Source organism: Gallus gallus, chromosome 1 (genome assembly GCF_016699485.2).
Source record: "Gallus gallus isolate bGalGal1 chromosome 1, bGalGal1.mat.broiler.GRCg7b, whole genome shotgun sequence".
NCBI classification, from domain to species: domain Eukaryota; kingdom Metazoa; phylum Chordata; class Aves; order Galliformes; family Phasianidae; genus Gallus; species Gallus gallus.
This window is the reverse complement of record NC_052532.1, coordinates 269,130-288,749: the sequence shown is the minus strand read 5'-3', so window position 1 is coordinate 288,749 and position 19,620 is coordinate 269,130. Positions and strand designations below refer to the sequence as shown.

The 19,620-nt window shown below is 57.1% G+C and overlaps 4 protein-coding genes across 6 annotated transcripts in view; 1 reads left to right on the top strand and 3 right to left on the bottom strand.

The window, feature by feature from the left end:
- The window catches only part of CLC2DL4 (C-type lectin domain family 2 member D-like 4), a 164,916-nt gene that overhangs the window by 7,103 nt on the left and 138,193 nt on the right, over window positions 1-19,620 (top strand). The window lies entirely within an intron of this gene.
- Window positions 1-19,620, bottom strand: part of LOC107055489 (C-type lectin domain family 2 member D-like) — a 134,836-nt gene that overhangs the window by 107,650 nt on the left and 7,566 nt on the right. Inside the window, exon 1 of one of the 2 annotated variants that reach the window (XM_046944192.1) lies at window positions 7,857-7,905. The exons of the other annotated variant lie outside the window; for it this stretch is intronic. The gene's annotated coding sequence lies outside the window, so the exon portion shown is untranslated. Of the gene's footprint in view, window positions 1-7,856; window positions 7,906-19,620 lie in introns of those variants that run through there. 2 annotated transcript variants of the gene reach the window in all.
- Window positions 2,107-4,361, bottom strand: LOC124418403 (endogenous retrovirus group K member 10 Gag polyprotein-like). Its single transcript, XM_046944152.1, has 2 exons — window positions 4,175-4,361; window positions 2,107-3,852 (listed from the first exon to the last, which is right to left on the bottom strand). Exon 2 carries the CDS (start codon window positions 3,228-3,230, stop codon window positions 2,328-2,330), a length of 903 nt encoding a protein of 300 aa, XP_046800108.1. The 5' UTR covers window positions 3,231-3,852; window positions 4,175-4,361; the 3' UTR covers window positions 2,107-2,327.
- On the bottom strand, window positions 4,520-7,735 carry CLC2DL5 (C-type lectin domain family 2 member D-like 5). 2 transcript variants are annotated; one of them, XM_040702726.2, is made up of 4 exons: window positions 7,010-7,735; window positions 6,620-6,801; window positions 6,155-6,261; window positions 4,520-6,055 (listed from the first exon to the last, which is right to left on the bottom strand). In XM_040702726.2, the coding sequence occupies exons 1-4, from the start codon at window positions 7,173-7,175 to the stop codon at window positions 5,914-5,916; spliced, it is 597 nt and encodes a 198-aa protein (XP_040558660.1). In that variant the 5' UTR covers window positions 7,176-7,735; the 3' UTR covers window positions 4,520-5,913. The 2 variants fall into 2 exon arrangements, with proteins under 2 accessions (XP_040558660.1, XP_040558667.1); XM_040702733.2 differs by having other exon boundaries at window positions 6,620-6,726.

The following is a 19,620-nucleotide window of genomic DNA, read 5'->3' as shown; positions in this document are numbered from 1 at the left end:
ACCTCGGCGCCAGACGAGGCTCCAGCGTGAAGTCCGTCTGCCAGACGTCGAGAGGCGCAATTCCCCTAGGGTTCACTCCCGCACTAAGCGCAGGGGCCGAATTACAGTGAGCGCATGCCTGCACCACCTCCCGGGCCACCGCCATAGGAATAGAACATGTCCTTGACAGTGCTCGAGCCCCTAGGTGTAGCGTAGAATGTAGGTCTCTAGCCTCCCTCACCGTAAGAACCTTGTGCCCCGCGTGTTGGTCAGCGAGGGCATTGCCAGTTGTAAAGAATCCCGGAACGTCTGAATGACTTCGCACATGAAGAACAGCAGCGGGCGCTGTCCTTGCCGTCAATGCTTCCTCCAAGAGGAAGGCAATCGAAGTACTGGGTTGTCCTTCCTGCCCCATTCGTAGTAACATTTTTGCAATGAAAGCAGAGTCAGTGACTACATTGCAAGGGGTGTCTGGCCAGAGGAGCAGTGCCATCGCTACCGCCTGCGCCTCAAGTGTCTGAACACTGACACCGTGATCTTGAAATGTTCTAATTTCCCAGTCACCCGTCTGGTTCTTCCAGACAACCGCCCCCTGACCTGTCGATGAAGAGGCATCCGTAAATACTGTTGGGCCATCAAGGGGAGAAGCAACAACCCGAAGACGGAGTGACACCCGGAGCGGGCGTGCCAGCTCGAAAATCGGAAGGGAACCCGCATGCCTAAGCTTGCCTCCGAACCCATGCAGGGCCAGGAGGATTTCGTCAGGCAAGATCTGCGAATCTCGGAAGAACCTGGGCAGGTGGACTATATCCAAATCTTTTCCAAAATCCCTAAATGCAGCTATCCTTGCCTTACTAAGTAGCAGGGAAAGAAGCTCCACCCACGGGGTAAATGCCCGCACCGGCTGTGCTGAGAACAGCCAGCGCAGAGGTTGTGGACAGGAGCCCAGTGCATGACCAATGACAGCTACGGCCCCATCCTGGCAGCGAGTAACAGCGCCCTCTAGGGGGATACCCGGTGTCCACCTGGACGAACTTGCTGCTGAGCACAGTGATAGTATTTCTCGCCAGGCAGCGTCCATCTCTGGGGTCCACTCTCTCCTTTCCCGTGGGTCTGAGCCCTTCAGCTGGTCATAAAAGGGCTTCATTAATCGGGGTGGAATACCCAGCGCTCCCCGGACCCACTGGATAGCTCCTACCAGTTTTTGAACATCCCACAGGTTGGTTACGTGAGGCTTAATCTCCAGGCCCTCGGAGATAACTGTGGATGATCCAAACTTATATCCCAGGAATTCTATCCCCGGCCCTCGTTGTACCTTTTCTTGGGAGATCGTGAAACCTGCACCCGTGAGCGCGCCTGACACCCGTGCTTCTAGGGCTTGTAGTTGGGAACCTGTCGGAGCTGCAAGCAGAAGATCATCCATGTAATGGACAATCTGGCAGTCTGGCATGTCGCGTCTCACTGGCGCGATAATTGTATTCACCACAAGCTGACAAATAGTAGGTGAACAGGCCATTCCCTGAGGGAGAACCTTCCACTGAAACCTTTGAGCTGGGCCCTGGTTATTCCGTACAGGGACCGTGAATGCAAAAGCCTCCCGGTCCTGTTCTGCCAACGGGATGGAGAAAAAACAATCCTTAAGGTCAATGACCATAAGGGGCCATCCCCTGGGAACAGCTGCAAGTGATAGACCGCCTTGCTGAACGGGACCGAACTGGACGAGCTGTGCATTAACAGCCCGAAGATCATGCAATAAACGGAAGGACCCCGATGGTTTCCGGATAACAAAGATGGGCGTGTTCCACCTACTAAGTGACGGTTCAATGTGTCCCGCCTCCAGTTCCCTGGAGACCAGCTGCGTCAGCGCTGCTAATTTATCAGTAGGAAGGGGCCACTGATCCACCCAAACGGGAGACGCTTCCCGTTTCCAGCGTAATGGGATGGCAAAATGCAGCGCAAGGTGGTACACAGTGGCCCTTAGTATAAATTTGTGAGTCGAACTCCCAAGGACGTGAGAAAATCACGCCCTAAGATTGATCCTTCCACCGGTGCCACGAGGGGTTGCATCAACACCGGTGTCTCCATCATCCCACTCCTATCAATGATAGCGATCTCCACTTCCTCTGCAGCCCCTTTTGCTGGGACTGTGCCTCCCACTCCCCCAATATGCTGCCAATGCGAGGTGAGTGGCCAGTTCGGCGGCCAATCGGCCTCCGCAATCACTGTAACGTCCGCACCAGAATCTAGCAAAGCCGTAAAAAGCGTGGTTCGAGGTCCCTCTTTTTGGGGCCACGGACCCGCATATGACATTATCACCTTAACTAGTGGACGGTCCCCCAGTCCCATGGCTAATGCCACGGTGGGCATGTTCTCCTTGGCCCATTGCTCTGATTTGGGAAGGTGCCCTGGGCCCGGGGCGCCCTCCCTTGGTCGTTTCCCTGCATCGCTTCCTTGATCTTCCGACAGTTACGCGCCGTGTGGCCCTCCCCACCACACCACTGGCATTTTTTGTCTGTGTCTGTTTTTGAGCCACCTTTATTCGGACAGTTGGTCCTAAAGTGTCCGGGTTGTCCGCACTTATAACAGACACCTTTCCCTCCCCCGTCCTTGGGGCGTGTAGCTGCCTGTACTGCGAGCTGGAGGGCTGCGGCTAAGCCCTCATTTGTTAATGGAGTAGCGCGCTGATGGTCAAGCACATATTTGATAAGTTCCCCTGGGGTTGTTAAGTTGCCTGGGGCCGCCCTAATAATTTGCTGTATGTCCGGGAGCGATTTTTGCTTAAGGCAGTCAATGATAACAGGACCTTGGGCCGGCTCCGGAAGATCGGACCCCTCAACTGCACGAATCAAGCGGTTCGCAAATTCGGCAAAAGGCTCCGAAGGGCCTTGTTTGATATCCGCCCACGGGAGAGTAGGCTCTGTAACTCGAGCCAGCTCCCGAAGGGCCTGTAGGGCCGCAGTTGTGACTGCAGCTAACTCTCCCGGTCTCAACAGCCTAAGCTGGCCTTCCGGAGATCCCACCATGCCGTCCGCTACACCCTGGAGACGCGCTAATGTGGTCCTATCCCCTCGGCCCCGACCATTGGCTGGGTGTCGGGCATCTCGGGTGGCTGCCGCCACCACTGCTTGCAACTGTGTATTCCAAGCATCATACCACAGGGTGTACTGAACCGGTTCAAGGATCACATGCATGAGGCTGATCACATCGTACGGTAGTAGGCTAGAGGCCATGAGGGCCTCTACCGCCGCCATTGTTACTGGGGAACGCAGCCCCTTTTAAGAATTTCAGAAAGGCGGGTTATTGCTTTAGAATCTAGAGGGACCCACGCCGGGCCCTCTGTCTTGACTATGACCGGAAGGGCTAGCGGCGGCCGTGGTGGGTCGGCTGCTCGTAAGTCCTCCCTCACCCGGGCCCAATCAGTGAGCGTGGGCGGAGCCCACGGGGTGGGTGCTGTGGGGCCGCACCCCTCAGGGGTGGACCCCTGGGACGTTGGCCACGGGGCTCCGCCCCTGCATCCACCGCGGGGCGGGACGGTGCAGTCCGCCCGGTTGGGGAAGTTGCTACAGCAACAGACAGAGCTGCACTCGTTATCACAACACACGGGTTGCGCTGTACCTCCTCGGAATGCCGTACCCTCCCCCGAAGCCTGCTTATCAGCCCTGCAGGAGATGTTACCACATTCCTCCAAGGACCTTCCCCCCCCCTCCCCGACTGACTTCAGTGAAGGATATAAGCCTTGAGAGGGATACGGAGGTGGGGGTGTTGTGGCCTCCACGCTTGAGCAATCCGATGCAACTTCGTCCTTCTTTGTTCCCGGGGCTATCGCAGCAGCAGTGGTTGTAGGGACTGGCGCCACCTTATCTCCAGCCGGACCTGCACGAGGAATGAGACCCCCCCCTGGCCCCGCAACCTCTAACCCCAATAGCTCCCTGGCTCATTCGCCCGCAAGTTTCTCCTCGCGCGCAGCCTTCAATCCTCCCAGAATCAAACCCCAAGTTTTAAATTCCGCTGCTTTTTGAGTGACCATTGCTCGTTGGGATAAGGCAGCGGTAATTGAATCCCAATTATTGTGGTCATAAATCTCGTGGGGCGATGTTAACAGCCCCTCCCTCTCAAGCAACGAGAGGACCGCAGCTATCTCCTTCTGAGAAGGAGCATGCTTCCCGTTATAAATCTTACACACATGAACGATCACCTTTATGACGGCTTCCATGACGCCCCCGATCCTCCTCCCGATTGAGACCAGGATCCCAGGCTCTTCTCCGGCGTGATTCCGGAGGGTATATCCGTCGCTCGTCCGCGACCTCCGCCGACAGAGGGGTGACTGCAGATTCCCTCTGTCCCCGGGCTCGGCCCCCGGCTTCCACCGCCCAGCAAGTGCTAACGCCCCACGGTGGGCTCCTGCCCCGTCAAGCAGACAGCCGACTCATTCCCCTAAGCATCACGTCGGGGTCACCACTTGTTGCCTTTCGCAGGCAACCGTGATGTTCGTTGCTTAGGGGAGCCTGCGGCTTGGCCAAATACCGAGGTGACACCAATATGATGAGCGGTAAAATGGCGTTTATTAAGTTCTAACAAGCACTTATATATCTTTTAACCCTTCGTGTACGCCCACTGGATGGTACACGTGGCACATACCTAACACATGGGGAGGAGCCTGACACGTTACATCCCGAGACCCCGATCACGCCTATTACAACAACTTCCCATAGGGGGACCGCAAATGGAGGCACCAAAAGGTGAACCCCAAGATAGAACCTTTAAAATGGGAACCCCAGTTGGAGGCCCCCAAATGGGGACCCAAACATTGGGATGCCAAAAAGGGGACTCCCAAAAGGAGGACACCAAATGGAGACTACCAAAAAGGAGACCCCCCCATGGAGACCTCAAAAATGGAAACCTCACATGGAGACCCCGAGCGGAGACCCCTAAAAAAGGGAGAAACAATGGGGGATTTGGGCTCTTAATGAGAAAAATAATAAAGATGAGCTGTGATGACTGTGTTTGTAATGCCACGCTGTAGGGACAAGGACGATAATGGCATCAGATAGCATTAATAATGGGATAATCATCAAAAAAGGAGAAATGATAATGGGATAGTGGGGGCGGGCACTAAACAATAAAAATAAGAAGTGTATTAGTAAGAGTGTAAAGAATAACGGCGACATGCAGTGATAAAATGGGGTGAACCGGGCAGATACTCATAAGAGAAATATTATTAATAATCAGATAATGATCAGAACTACGTAAAGTAATAATAAAATGGTGGCATTGTGGGAAGGGCACTTAATAAAGTCCATCAGGAAGGCATGAGTAGTATTAGTGTGAGGAAAAACAGTATTAAACGTAGTGGTAAAATTGGGGTGGAAATGAGAGAAATGTTACAGCTATTAATAACGAGGTAATAATCGAAAATAGGAAATGCAAACGGTGATAATGGGAATCGAGGCACTGATAACGGTAATGACGTTCATATTGCTAATAATGGGACAAGAACGAAAAGTAGTGATGAAATGGGGAGTTGGGCAGTAGAGGAGGGGAATTGTGGCAGGGACTGTTAATAAACGGGAGTAGAAACGGTAAAGGAAATAATGCCGAACATAATGATAGGAAGGGTAATAAATGCAGACTTGCAATAACAATAATCGTAATAACAATAACGATGACAGTAATAGTGTAAGTGGAGAGAACCGTGCAGAATCGTCAGCTGCACACCCAACCGTCCTGTGGGGCTGTGATCTGTAAGGACCCCCAAAGGACCCCCCCTTAAGGCACAGTGCAACAGATGAGTTTCCTGAGAGACAGCGAGCAGCACAGCTGGCTGAGTCCATACAGGAGCACCTGCAGGAGTGCTGGAAAGAGGCAGATTCCAGCACACACGGATGGCATGGAAGGCCCAGCAGCGTTGGCACGAGCTGCCTGGAATGGGATCCGTCACTGCGGATTTGCCCCTTTCCTCCAGCGGACGTAGCTGTCAGCAGTGCTGCACACCCAGAACTTCTCATTGTGGCAGAGGGCTGAGCTGATCCTGTCCCCATTCAGGTACGCACATTGGCCTCCGCCTCGCAGCTCAAACCTGAGTACAGGAGGGAGGAGAATGAGAAACCCAATCCCAGCCCATGCCAAACAGACCCCATAAGAGAGCCCACCCCGACAGACGGACGCACACACTGACCAGTTGGTGAAGGTGCTGCCATCGGCCCATGTCCAGTGCTCGGCCCCTTCTGCCCTGTGCAGCCCAATCCAACAGTTTGCTGGGCCCCGGTACCGCAGCATGAATTCCTTTGAACAAACCCAGGTGTGATTGGAGCTGTTGGAACACATCCCATCCCCTCCCCACATCTCAGGTCCCACCTCGCTGCAAGGCGCTGCACTCATATTGGTGCAATGCTGTGTTGGTAATGGTGTGGACAAAGCCCTCCCCTGGAGGTGCGCAGATAAAGACGGCAATGGGAGGGTGCCGGGAGGGGGGGAGATGAGCACTTGACACTGTCCCAGCACAGCCCGATGCTTTCGCCAAAGGCATCTCCTCACGGCTTTGGCATGGGGCCATTTGGGGCACCGAGAGGAGTTGGTGCGGCCCCACAAGTGTGGGTTTCCCACCCCCGTGTTGGCACTGGGGCTCACGCCCCGCTCTCACCATCTCCTCCTCCGTCTCTATGGTAGCCAGGGAAGCTCCGAGGCGGTGGCAGTGCTCCCTGCTGCTGTTCCAATCACTCTCCGTGTCCGAGAAATAATAGCATTTCCCTTGGAAACCGACCCAGGCGTTGGGGCACACGTGGGAGAAGGGTGGGCGAGGTGAGCACGACGGACGCTGGAGCACTGGCAGGGAGAGAGTTGGGCAAGTGGGAGGCAAAGGACGTTCCCCTGCAGCTGAGGTGGGGTTGGGATGCACGGCCACGGGGCGATGCCCTCGGAGCGGTTGCAGAGGCCGGGAGTTGGAGCAGAAGGTGCTTTGGGGCACCACGTGGGCAGCCCAGGAGGTGGGATGGGGGCTGTGCGTCTCCGTGGGGATGCGGGGGGCACTCACCTATCACGGCCACCAGCGCCGAAACAAGGATGCACGGCACTGCACACAAAGCCACGCAGAGCACGCGGCGCCTGTTCTGTCTCAGCTCACTGCATCCGGAGCCTGGCCAGACAGAGAGCAGTTCATGAGTCACACAGTCAGCACGGCTGGAAAAGACCTCCAACATCGTCCGGCGCGACCGTCCACGTAGCGCCGCTATTTCCCCACCAAACCCGATCACTTTGTACTGCAGCCCCACGGCGCTGTGCTGCAGACTCCGCACCCCCACAGCTCCGCTCCCCTCTCTGGACACGCTGCAGGGCCACAGTGTCTCTCTGGCAGTGAGGGGCCAACGCTGAGCGCAGCCCTGAGCTGCGGCCCCAGCAGCGCCACACAGACGGACGGGCACCTCCTGCTCTGCTGCCCGCACTGCTGCCGCTACGAGCCGGGGCAGAGCAGAAGCACCGCGCTGCGAGCCTGACTACAGGCTGTAGCGGAACGGATCTCCACCCCCCACCGCCCTCCCCCGCTCTGCACGCAGCTAGAAAGTGTTGTTTACTCTCCGCCCGTGCAGCGCCCATCCGGAGCTCGCTCCGGGCTGCTGCCTTTCCAACGCTCTCGCTGCCATCCCAGCCCCGTCCCCGCGCTGTCCCCGCGCTGCCCGTCCCTTCTCCCGCAGGAGGACACTCCTTCTCTCCCGCACTCTCAGCACAGCTCCCCGCTCACTCCCGCCGCTCTCTTCCCTCCGCCTCAGCTCGCGGCACAGCGGGACGGCACCGCCGCCCTCAGCACGAACTGCCCGGGGCCCCTCCCGTGGGCTCGGGCTCTTTTCCCCGCTCGGCCCTTTCCCGCTGCCTCCCGGCATTACCTCTCTGAGACTGCCGTTCTTCGTCTCCTTCGCGCGTCGTCGCCTCTCCGGGCGGTGAAGTGCTCAGCCGCTCTCTTTCTTCCATAGCAGCACGGAGGTGCGGGACTGCGCCCGCCGTGTGCAGGGAGAGGAGCAGAGAAGGGTCGGGCTGAGCGTACAGCGGTGCCGGCGGAGCGCTATTCTTAGCGAGGACCTCACGGAGGGATCGTGGCGAAAAGCTGAGAAACAGCGGCATACTGCAGTGGGCACAGCGGTACCGAAAGCGCTCAGTCGCAGTCGGGAAGCCGTCCGGGAACGCCGCCAACAGCGTGCTCGATATAAAGACGCGGTCGGCAGAGGGGCGGGGCGGGGGAGGTGCAGCATTGCTATTCCTCTTTCTATTTGCTGTTTGTCTTTGCTATTCCTGTGGTGGGTGGGGGCTCTCAAGGACTGACTGCGGTGGGGGCCAAAATGAGCCTCGCTGAACTGAGTGAACGGCAAAACCAGGTCCGTGCAGTATAGAAAGAAGGGCTTCATAGCAAGAAAAGAGAAAGCAGCTTCACAAGGTAGACATAAGGGGCAAATAGAGATAGTTTATGTAGAGAGTGTTAGAAAACAAGGGATTCCAGGCACTTTCACAGGCGTTAGGTGCGAAATAACAAGGAGAGTGAAGGCCATAAAGATAAGGACCGGAGAACAGCTCAAAGGTTGGCAGGGCGGTGATGGGATGTCTGAAGTGCGAGCTGAAACCAGTTTGGGGGATGCCCCCCCCTTCGGGGTCAGAAGTTTGCAGCGAGGAAGACTATGAGCCTTCGCGAGGAAGACTACGAGCCTTCATCATCACGACCTGCTTCGCACGCGCAAGGGAGGCAGGAACTGCATGCTGATGGGCTCTCGGGAATGTAGTGAATATGTATCCGAATTCCTGTCAACTACTGATGATGTATTAGTTGGACCTGTATCTATAGCAGCATTTCTGCTGACGGTGCGCAAGTTAGGTGGAGCGATCCCCCTTGCACCGGGCTGTACGCGCGTCACCAACAAACACATGCCTTCTCTATATCCTTACCGGCTATGGGGTCTGATTGCCGCACGTCAACCCCCCACCGCCCTCCCCCGCTCTGCACGCAGCTAGAAAGAGTTGCTTGCTATCCGCCCGTGCAGCGCCCGCCCGCAGCTCGCTCCGGGCTGCTGCCTTTCCAACGCTCTCGCTGCCATCCCAGCCCCTTCCCCGCGCTGTCCCCGCGCTGCCCGTCCCTTCTCCCGCAGGAGGACACTCCTTCTCTCCCGCACTCTCAGCACAGCTCCCCGCTCACTCCCGCCGCTCTCTTCCCTCCGCCTCAGCTGTGCGGGGAGAGGGGCAGAGAAGGGTCGGGCTGAGGGCACAGCGGTGCCGGCGGAGCGCTCTTCTTAGCGAGGACCTCACGGAGGGATCGTGGCGGATCTGAAGGGCAGATCCGAAAGCGCTCAGTCTCAGACAGGAGGCGTTGCGGTGCAGCTGCGTGTGCCGTGCTGCTACAAGAACGGTGCACAGACGGCAGCACCGCAGCAACAGGGATTCCGTGCTCCCAACTCGTAAGTTGATTCGTCAGCGACCGCCCCCCGCCACTCCGCACCCGCACGCGCGTCTCACGCACGCGCACCCAACGCCGACATCCGGCGCGACCGTCCACGTAGCGCCGCTATTTCCCCACCAAACCCGATCACTTTGTACTGCAGCCCCACAGCGCTGTGCTGCAGACTCCGCCCCCCCCACAGCTCCGCCCCCCTCTCTGGACACGCTGCAGGGCCACAGTGTCTCTCTGGCAGTGAGGGGCCAACGCTGAGCGCAGCAGTGAGCTGCGGCCAGAACAGCGCCACGCAGAGGGACGGGCACCTCCTGCTCTGCTGCCCGCACTGCCGCTCCGGGCTGCTGCCTTTCCAACGCTCTCGCTGCCATCCCAGCCCCGTCCCCGCGCTGTCCCCGCGCTGCCCGTCCCTTCTCCCGCAGGAGGACACTCCTTCTCTCCCGCACTCTCAGCACAGCTCCCCGCTCACTCCCGCCGCTCTCTTCCCTCCGCCTCAGCTCGCGGCACAGCGGGACGGCACTGCCGCCCTCAGCACGGACTGCCCGGGGCCCCTCCCGTGGGCTCGGGCTCTTTTCCCCGCTCGGCCCTTTCCCGCTGCCTCCCGGCATTGCCTCTCTGAGACTGCCGTTCTTCGTCTCCTTCGTTCGTCGTCGCCTCTCGGGCGGGGAAGGGCTCTGTCGCTCTCTTTCTTCCGTAGCAGCACGGAGGTGCGGAACTGCGCCCGTCGTGTGCGGGGAGAGGGGCAGAGAACGGTCGGGCTGAGGGCACAGCGGTGCCGGCGGAGCGCTCTTCTTAGCGAGGACCTCACGGAGGGATCGTGGCGGAAAGCTGAAAAACAGCCGCATAGTGCAGTGGCACAGCGGTACCGAAAGCGCTCAGTCGCAGTCGTGAAGCCGTCCGGGAACGCCGCCAACAGCGTGCTCGGCTGTGACGCGATCGGCAGAGGGGCGGGGCGGGGGCGGTGCAGCATTGCTATTCCTCTTTCTATTTGCTATGTTTGTCTTTGCTATTCCTGTGGTGGGTGGGGGCTCTCAAGGACTGACTGCGCTGGGGGCCAAAATGAGCCTCGCTGAACTGAGTGAAGGGCAAAACCAGGTCCCTGCAGTATAGAAAGAAGGGCTTCATAGCAAGAAAAGAGAAAGCAGCTTCACAAGGTAGACATAAGGGGCAAATAGAGATAGTTTATGTAGAGAGTGTTAGAAAACAAGGGGTTCCAGGCACTTTCACAGGCGTTAGGTGCGAAATAACAAGGAGAGTGAAGGCCATCAAGATAAGGACCGGAGAACAGCTCAAAGGTTGGCAGGGCGGTGATGGGATGTCTGAAGTGCGAGCTGAAACCAGTTTGGGGGTGCCCCCCCCCTTCGGGGTCAGAAGTTTGCAGCGAGGAAGACTACGAGCCTTCATCATCACGACCTGCTTCGCACGCGCATGGGGGAGGGACTGCATGCTGATGGGCTCTCGGGAATGTAGTGAATATGTATCCGAATTCCTGTCAACTACTGATGATGTATTAGTTGGACCTGTATCTATAGCACCATTTCTGCTGACGGTGCGCAAGTTAGGTGGAGCGATCCCCCTTGCACCGGGCTGTACGCGCGTCACCAATAAACACATGCCTGCTCTATATCCTTACCGGCTATGGGGTCTGATTGCCGCACGTCAGTTTGGCACCCCAGGTGGGACCCACTCTGTTCGGCTGCAGGAGCGGCTGAGAGAGGGGACACCTTTGGCGCGCCCCGAGATTTCTGGGAAGGACTCCCTTCCTCACCCGATCACTGCGGGGACAGACAAGGACCGTCCGTAGGCGGACCAGGTCTGTGTATGGGAAAGGGGGAACCCGTAAGGCGTGAGGAGACGTCCTACGCAGGGTATGGAGGAGCGTGCCTGCTCCCCCCCCGAGCTACGTGAGCTCACGGGTTCGGTTGCCGGCTGGGGTAGGAAGACTGCTTGGGGAGTTCCTACGAAGGGGACCTGTAAGTCGTACGAGAGGAAAGAGCAACAGCTCTCCCTTCGGTGATTGGTAACAGCGCGGATTTTGTCAAATGAGAGCGTGGATTCTCCTGGAGAGAGCAGTGGGAGTTATAGGTTGTGTTATTGTTATCACCATCTGCTGAGTGTTCGGCACCGTGGATCTCCTCATTGCACGTCCAGCTGACTGTCGGAAAAATCTTAAAGGTTGCAGCTGATCGACTAATGTACTAGTGTTATTAAGATTCCAGCTAAAGGACATCGTCAGCACTGTGCATGATGTATAAACCATGGTTTTTGTTCTAAATGTCAGAGTGAGTGTGCTGGGAGTGAGACGCGTTCCGTTCAGGGAGTGAGTGTCAGTCCGTTTATGTAGTACTGTGTTCTGATTGTGGGGAAGAGTGTAAAGGAAGGTGGGGCTAAAGGAAGGTAAAGGAAGGCTTTGTGAGCTCTGTTTCCAAGTGTTTGCAACTGAACAAGATCACTATACGGTGATAAGGGCTGTCTGTGGAAACTTGGAGGAAATTAGGAATCAAGAAGAATTTGGTAAACATCCCGGGAGGCTCCCAGGGGAAGGAAATCCCCAAACAAACCCCTTTGGGATGCGCATTGGCCCATTGGTGGGATACTGCAGGGGAACCTGGAGGCACCCTGGGTAAGGAAACTCTCGTCAAGTATTGCCATCAATGGCGGTTAATATACAAATTAGAAGATGATGAGAAGTGGCATCGGAATGGAACCCTAAACTATATGCCTTCTTATAGTACCTGTTGTTCTTAAGGAGGGAAGGTAAATGAAGTAACACGAACAGTTTTTATAACTGAGTGCTCTCATCACGAGACTCAGTACTGGGCGTTTGTGGACACTGAAGAACTGTACTGTTTGATGTGTGGGTTCTGAAGGGAACGGGACAAACGGTTTTGATGGTGTACTTGTTAATGGTATACAGAAGCTGGATTGCGGGTATGTGGAAGTGTAACTGAGGGTATGAACAGTGGACAAAGGAAAAAGGGTTAAAGAGAAAGTGAGTTTATCTGCGCTGGCATGAGAGCAGCCCCCCCGCACCATTCCCCTGCGAGCAGAACTCTCGGAGTGAGAGAGAGCGCCGGAGTCACAGAGTGCTGCTGTAAACAGCGTTACTTGTGAATGGGGGGAGGTGGAGAGGATGGGGCACTGGAGGTGAGAATAGCCTTCATGTGCAGAGATGTCGGAAACCCGAAATTCCAGTGTTAGCACTGGAAGCCTCCGGAGAGGAGGAGGTGAAACTGAAATGTAATGGTAGTCCTTTATGTAAGGATGAGTTTGGACAGGGAAAAGTTTGAGGACGCGGGCTGAGGAAGGCAAAGATGAGCAAGGTGTAACAGGGATGTAGATCCAAAGAGAGGCGAGCAATATGAAGAAAAATCTGATTGAGGAACAGTGATAGTAAGGACATTGGGAATAGCAACAGCTGTTCCTGTTGCGGTGCTGGAGTAGAGCCGTAGGACCCAGAGGTCCCCTTAGAAAGCGGTAATGGGGGGGGCTGGAAGAGTCCATGGAGGGTTCCACCCCTGCTGGACTGAAAGCAGTGTGCGAACTGCAGGGATATGAGTCGTCGGTGGAGAAATCCAACCGTCTCTGATTGCAAAAGCGGAATGATGGGAACCTGGGAAGTTATTCCTGGCAAATCCACCGGTGAAATTGCAGCTAGGAGAGCAGGAGAAAGAGGTTTATTTTCTGGTGGGCACGGGTGCCTCTCACCACCCGCAGATGATTTTGCATCAGTAGTAGGAGCTACTGCCCAACAAGAAAGAGCTTCCCTTTGGGGATCAAGTGTATATAGGCTGAGAAAATAAGTCGGAATACATCAATTCCTGTACATGCCGGGTTCTCCAAAACCGTTCCTCTGGCAAGGCTCATTAGAACAAATGGATGCAGAGATTCAATTCAATAACACTGGAGCTAAGGGTCAAAGGAGATGAACTGATTGCAAATGGTAAGTCTGGCTTTAACACAAACTGGGAAAACAACGTTGTACCCCCAGAAGTTGCAGAAATCTTCACTAAGGTATGCTTAGCAGTGTGGGTATCAGGGATGCCTGGTAGAGCCAAAATGCAGCCCTAAGTTCAAAGCAAGAGCTGGAGCTAGCCCAGTCAGGGTAAAGCGGTGCCCTCTGAGGATATGCAACCGGAGAAGGAGAAAAGAAAAACGGATAACTTTTGGATTTTGGATGACTAATTGAATGTGAATCCAAATACAAGACTCCAGTCTTGCCGATGAAAAATTGGATAGCAAGTGCTATAGTTTAGTACAGGAATTGAGGGCAAGTCATAGACTTGCTGAATGTATACGCTCCGTGGTGGCAAATCCATCCACTTTAGTAACTAAGTTAGGGAATGAGTTGGTGGAGTTTGCCTTCTGGATGTGAAGGATGCCTTTCCTGCCTCGCATGCGCGAGGGCGAGGGACCGTATGCTGAGGAGTTCTCGGAAATGGAACGAATATGTATAGGAATTCCAGGAAAAGCGTTGGTTCTGTATTAGCCCTGCCTATACCTATCCCGAGTTTTCGTCCTGATGGCATGCAAGTGAGGAGGAGCTCTCCCCCTTGTATCCGGCTCTGCGCAGCGTTGATTAAAACATACCTGCTTTGTAACTCTGTTGTGGTTATGGGGTTCGATTCCGCGAGTCGCAGGGACCCGTAAGACGTGAGGAGACGTCCTGCGCGGGGTTGAAGGAGCGAGGGTGCTCCCCCTGAGGGTGGATCCGCAGGTAACGGTTGGGTGACGGCGATCGGTGTGGGTGGGAGTACAGCCCTCGGGACGGGGGTCCCACTTAGGGGGGTATCTCGAGAATGCCGAGAAGCCCACGGGTGCCGCACGCGAGGTACCCCGAGAGTGACACATGCGAGCCGTGTAATACTTTGGAAAGATCGTAGCTACGAAAGTGGGTCGGACCCGTGGTTTCGTTCTCCTGCGAGGGAGACGGCTGGAAACCGTCACCGAAGTGTTTAAAGCGACTGGTCGAGTGGGGGCGGAGGGGGGGGAGAGGGGGGGGACGCACAAATGCCCGACCCGATTTTCTCTTTCTCTTCCTGATAGGAACTGCGTTTGTCGTTGCTGTCGTCTTTGCAACTGTTGGGTGTTTAAAAATATTGTTTGTGGGATTCCATTTGTAATGGAAGCGCTGTTGTTGCTGGGGACGTTGGTTCTAGCTCTCGTCCTGGGAATTCGGTGTTCCCGTGCCCCGGGCAAGCAGGCAGATTCCATTACCCGGCAACGGAGACTCGAGAAGCGGCTGCTCTACGGTGTGAACGTTAAATACTGGATCCAAGGCGTCAGTGGTGTTAATGCGTGATCTGAGGGCAACTGGACGCTCGTTACACCCTGAAAATAAGTGCGACCCCGTATTTGTTGTTCGAAGCTTAGCCTGTAATGCTGCCCGGGAATTACGGTGCAACACAGGAGACCGGCATTTCCGTTGGGGTCGTGAGCCGGGCTTTAAAGAGGAACGCGTATCAGGTTTAACTGCTATGCTGGCTATAAGGCGTGGACCTTTGGGAACGATAAGGAGTCAGTAGGATTTAATATGGGGGGAGCACCGAGAAAGGAGGTTCCCAGGAGAGCCCCACTTGGATGCGTCTTGGCTCATTGGCGAGAAATTGCCGGGGAGCCTGAGCGAGAAAAAACTTTAATCGAGCACTGTAATCAGTGGTGGTTGTTACAGAAGCTGGAAAGCGGTGAGAAATGGCCAGTGAATGGCACTTGGAATCACAATACCCTTCTGCAGTGAGCGTTGTTCTCGCGGAAGGAGGGCAAGGGGAGGAAGCCGCGTACGCTGATAAGGTTCTTCATCGTCCGCAATCACCCCGAATGGCAGCGGGACTGTGGGGTGGGGCCGCCCCAGGATGCGATGGTTTTAGCGTTAGAAAAGGAGAAAAGGGGTGGGGGAAATGGTAACCTGCAACGCTGCTGTTCCTCGTGCAACACAGGGCAGGGTTGCACCAGCCCAGACAGACAAAGTCAGGGAAGCAAGGGAAAGCCCGACTGAGTTTCTTGGTCAGTTCAGGGGCGCTATGAGGAGACAAACCCCCCGGAGCCAGGACTCCCTGCCGAGCACTCCCTGCCCGCGGCGCTCCCGCACGGCGGGCTCTTACCGACACGGGCTCTGCGGCTGACGGCGCTCCCGGCTCCGCGCACAGCGACGGCACACGCAGCTGCACCGCAACGCCTCCTGTCTGAGACTGAGCGCTTTCGGAACTGCTCTTCAGATCCGCCACGATCCCTCCGTGAGGTCCTCGCTAAGAAGAGCGCTCCGCCGGCACCTGTGTACGCCCAGCCCGACCCTTCTCTGCCCCTCTCCCCGCACACGACGGGCGCAGCCCCGCACCTCCACGGTGCTACGGAACAAAGAGAGCGGCTGAGCCCTTCCCCGCCCCGAGAGGCGACGGTCCAGCCGGGAGAGGAAGAAGTCCGAGCGCAACGGGGTAATGCCGGGAGGCAGCGGGAAAGGGCCGAGCGGGGAAAAGAGCCCGAGCCCACGGGAGGGGCCCCGGGCAGTCCGTGCTGAGGGCGGCGGTGCCGTCCCGCTGTGCCGCGAGCTGAGGCGGAGGGAAGAGAGCGGCGGGAGTGAGCGGGGAGCTGTGCTGAGAGTGCGGGAGAGAAGGAGTGTCCTCCTGCGGGAGAAGGGACGGGCAGCGCGGGGACAGCGCGGGGACGGGGCTGGGATGGCAGCGAGAGCGTTGGAAAGGCAGCAGCCCGGAGCGAGCTGCGGGCGGGCGCTGCTCGGACGGAGAGCACGGAACTATTTCCTGCTGCGTGCAGAGCGGGGCAGGGTGGTGGGGGATGGAGATCCGTTCCGCTACACCCGTGGGTCCCGTGCGTTGGCAGAGGTGAGGCTGCGTGGCCTGGGGTTTCCAGGATCCTCCTTCTTGCCCTTTTTGAAGGCTGCAGTGACACTGGCTCTCCTCCAGTCTTCAGGCACTCTGCTGTTCTCCAAGAGCTATCAGAGATGACAGAGAGCGGTCTGGCACTCACCTCTGCCCACTCCCTCAGCTCACGTGGATGCATCCCATCGAGGCCCACGGATTTGTGCACTTTGATCCCACCCAGACGTTCCCGGACCACCCCTGGTCTGGACTGGACTGATAAAGAAATGTAAGGAGGAGAAGTTAAAGAATTAGCCAAATACATGTACAGCCGACGGCAATTTCTGTTTAGCCCGTATCTGTTTGTTTAGCTGAGCGTTGGGAAGATTCTGAACCCGACGTATTCAGCCAATGAGGAAGCGGGAGAGGAAGAGATCAGCGTGGGGTAATGGGGCACAAAGAGGTAACGCTGTCTCTGCAGGCGCTGCTGCTTGCGGGACGGCCGGCAGTGCAATTGGGAATACAGTGTGCTTTGATCAGAGACACCGTCCTGATAAAGTATTTGGATGTTTCCAACACCCCCGCCTGTCTGGAAGATCGGCAGCGGGCCGCAGTCTGTGGGGCGCACCAGGGTGGGGGGTGTCGTGGTGATGTCCCTGATCCGGGCTCCGGGCAAACTGCAGACTGCCCTGAGAAGAGGGTCAGCTCTGCACACTGGGCCTCTGTTCCCTTCACGACTGAGTCGCCAACAACCGGAACCCTTCTCTTCATCATGGCAGAGGTGCTCATATTGCTGGAGGGCCTATCCTCTGAGGTAAGACCTCTGGAGCAGGCTGCCTCTCCTCCAGTTGAGCAGCCAGTTCCTCCTGCAGGACCCCACACCGGTTCTGCACGGGTAAGTGGGGAGGTGGGGCAGGTTGGGAGCGGATTCTCGTCCTTCCTGGAGCAGGGAGCCGTCTCCATTCCCCCCAGCCTCTGAGGTCCCCCCTACTGCCTGGCGACAACAGGGGAGGGGATCCTCCCATTTACCCTGCGCCCTCAACCCGCTTCCTGTTCCCAACCTGTTTGCTGTTTGCAGCGTCCAACCCGTCAGTCTCTCTCTCACTCTCTCTGATAATTCTCAACCTCTCTGCTTCATCCTCCACCTCAGCCGCCCCAATCAGACCGTTCCCCTGTTGACATCTGACACAGGTGCTGTCTCTGCTGCCCTCCATTGCAAGAGCCGGGCTCCAGCACTCTGCAGCCAGCAGCCTGGCCACCCACAGGTTTGCATGGGGCATCTGTCTGATTCCCTTTCTGCCGCTCTCACCTTCTTTCTTTTCCTGCTCTCGCCTGCCTTCCCTCTTGTGCTCTCGCCTGCCTTCCCTCTTCTGCTCTCGCCTGCCTTCCCTCTTCTGCTCTCGCCTGCCTTCCCTCTTGTGCTCTCGCCTGCCTTCCCTCTTGTGCTCTCGCCTGCCTTCCCTCTTGTGCTCTCGCCTGCCTTCCCTCTTCTGCTCTCGCCTGCCTTCCCTCTTCTGCTCTCGCCTGCCTTCCCTCTTCTGCTCTCGCCTGCCTTCCCTCTTGTGCTCTCGCCTGCCTTCCCTCTTGTGCTCTCGCCTGCCTTCCCTCTTGTGCTCTCGCCTGCCTTCCCTCTTGTGCTCTCGCCTGCCTTCCCTCTTCTGCTCTCGCCTGCCTTCCCTCTTCTGCTCTCGCCTGCCTTCCCTCTTGTGCTCTCGCCTGCCTTCCCTCTTGTGCTCTCGCCTGCCTTCCCTCTTGTGCTCTCGCCTGCCTTCCCTCTTGTGCTCTCGCCTGCCTTCCCTCTTCTGCTCTCGCCTGCCTTCCCTCTTCTGCTCTCGCCTGCCTTCCCTCTTCTGCTCTCGCCTGCCTTCCCTCTTGTGCTCTCGCCTGCCTTCCCTCTTGTGCTCTCGCCTGCCTTCCCTCTTCTGCTCTCGCCTGCCTTCCCTCTTCTGCTCTCGCCTGCCTTCCCTCTTGTGCTCTCGCCTGCCTTCCCTCTTGTGCTCTCGCCTGCCTTCCCTCTTGTGCTCTCGCCTGCCTTCCCTCTTGTGCTCTCGCCTGCCTTCCCTCTTGTGCTCTCGCCTGCCTTCCCTCTTGTGCTCTCGCCTGCCTTCCCTCTTCTGCTCTCGCCTGCCTTCCCTCTTGTGCTCTCGCCTGCCTTCCCTCTTGTGCTCTCGCCTGCCTTCCCTCTTGTGCTCTCGCCTGCCTTCCCTCTTGTGCTCTCGCCTGCCTTCCCTCTTCTGCTCTCGCCTGCCTTCCCTCTTCTGCTCTCGCCTGCCTTCCCTCTTCTGCTCTCGCCTGCCTTCCCTCTTGTGCTCTCGCCTGCCTTCCCTCTTGTGCTCTCGCCTGCCTTCCCTCTTGTGCTCTCGCCTGCCTTCCCTCTTGTGCTCTCGCCTGCCTTCCCTCTTGTGCTCTCGCCTGCCTTCCCTCTTCTGCTCTCGCCTGCCTTCCCTCTTCTGCTCTCGCCTCCGTTCCATTACCTCAACAGTAGCAGTGCTAAAGATAAGATGAAGGCCCACTGAACGTTCCCTTCCCTTTCATGGGCTGACCCATTCACAGTTCCCCCCAGGCCGCCCTCTGCCCCCTTTGCAGTACCCCGCAGTACAACCAATGCCAGTGCTGCCGTCCCACTCTCCAGCACTGCTGCTGTTGTAGTCTCAAAGTGTGGCTTCTCTGGCGGGGTGTGCAAGGAGCACACATGCACACGGAGCTGTGTGACATCGGTGTCAGTTCTGCATGGGGAGGAGTGCTGAGCGGTTGATGGCCGGGCGAGCAATGCCATCCGTCTGTGCAGTGCGGGGCTTCTGGGGACCGGGAGCGCGGGGCCACCTGATCTGCCAGAGCGCGGAGAGCACGGAGCGACAGCAATGGCAGCCACTGCTCACTGCCATTGGGACCATCTGCAGCCGCTGCATTCCATTTGAGTCATGGCATCAGGTGGTGCTCAGCTTCATTATACGTATGCGAAGGGAGAACTTCAGTGAGTTTACGTCTTTGGAACTGAAGGATTCTGCTTCAGTAGCGAAACCCGTGTGAGTGAGACTGAAACCGGCAGAACAGCAGACAACAGAAGACTGCCTGGGTCCAAAAATATGTCCCTGGGGACAGAATTGAACGTATTAGTTGGACAGCAGCGGCTAAATCTGTAGGAGCTGTGTCGAAGGCTGCAGGCAGAGGATGGTGTTCAGCGGTCTGTGTTCCGCTGCGGGCGGTGACGGCCCACGAGGGCCAAGGGCATCCCGGCCTGCGTTAGAAAGAGTGCAAAGGTCCTTTCCAGCCTTGTGATTGACGGATCCTATGATTCTGTTCTATGAGGCGTGGGAGACAAAGGGACGCGGCCAAGCTCTTCTCAGCGCTCCGCGGGGACAGCACACAGGGCCATGGGCGCACAGTGGAGCACAGGAAGCTCCG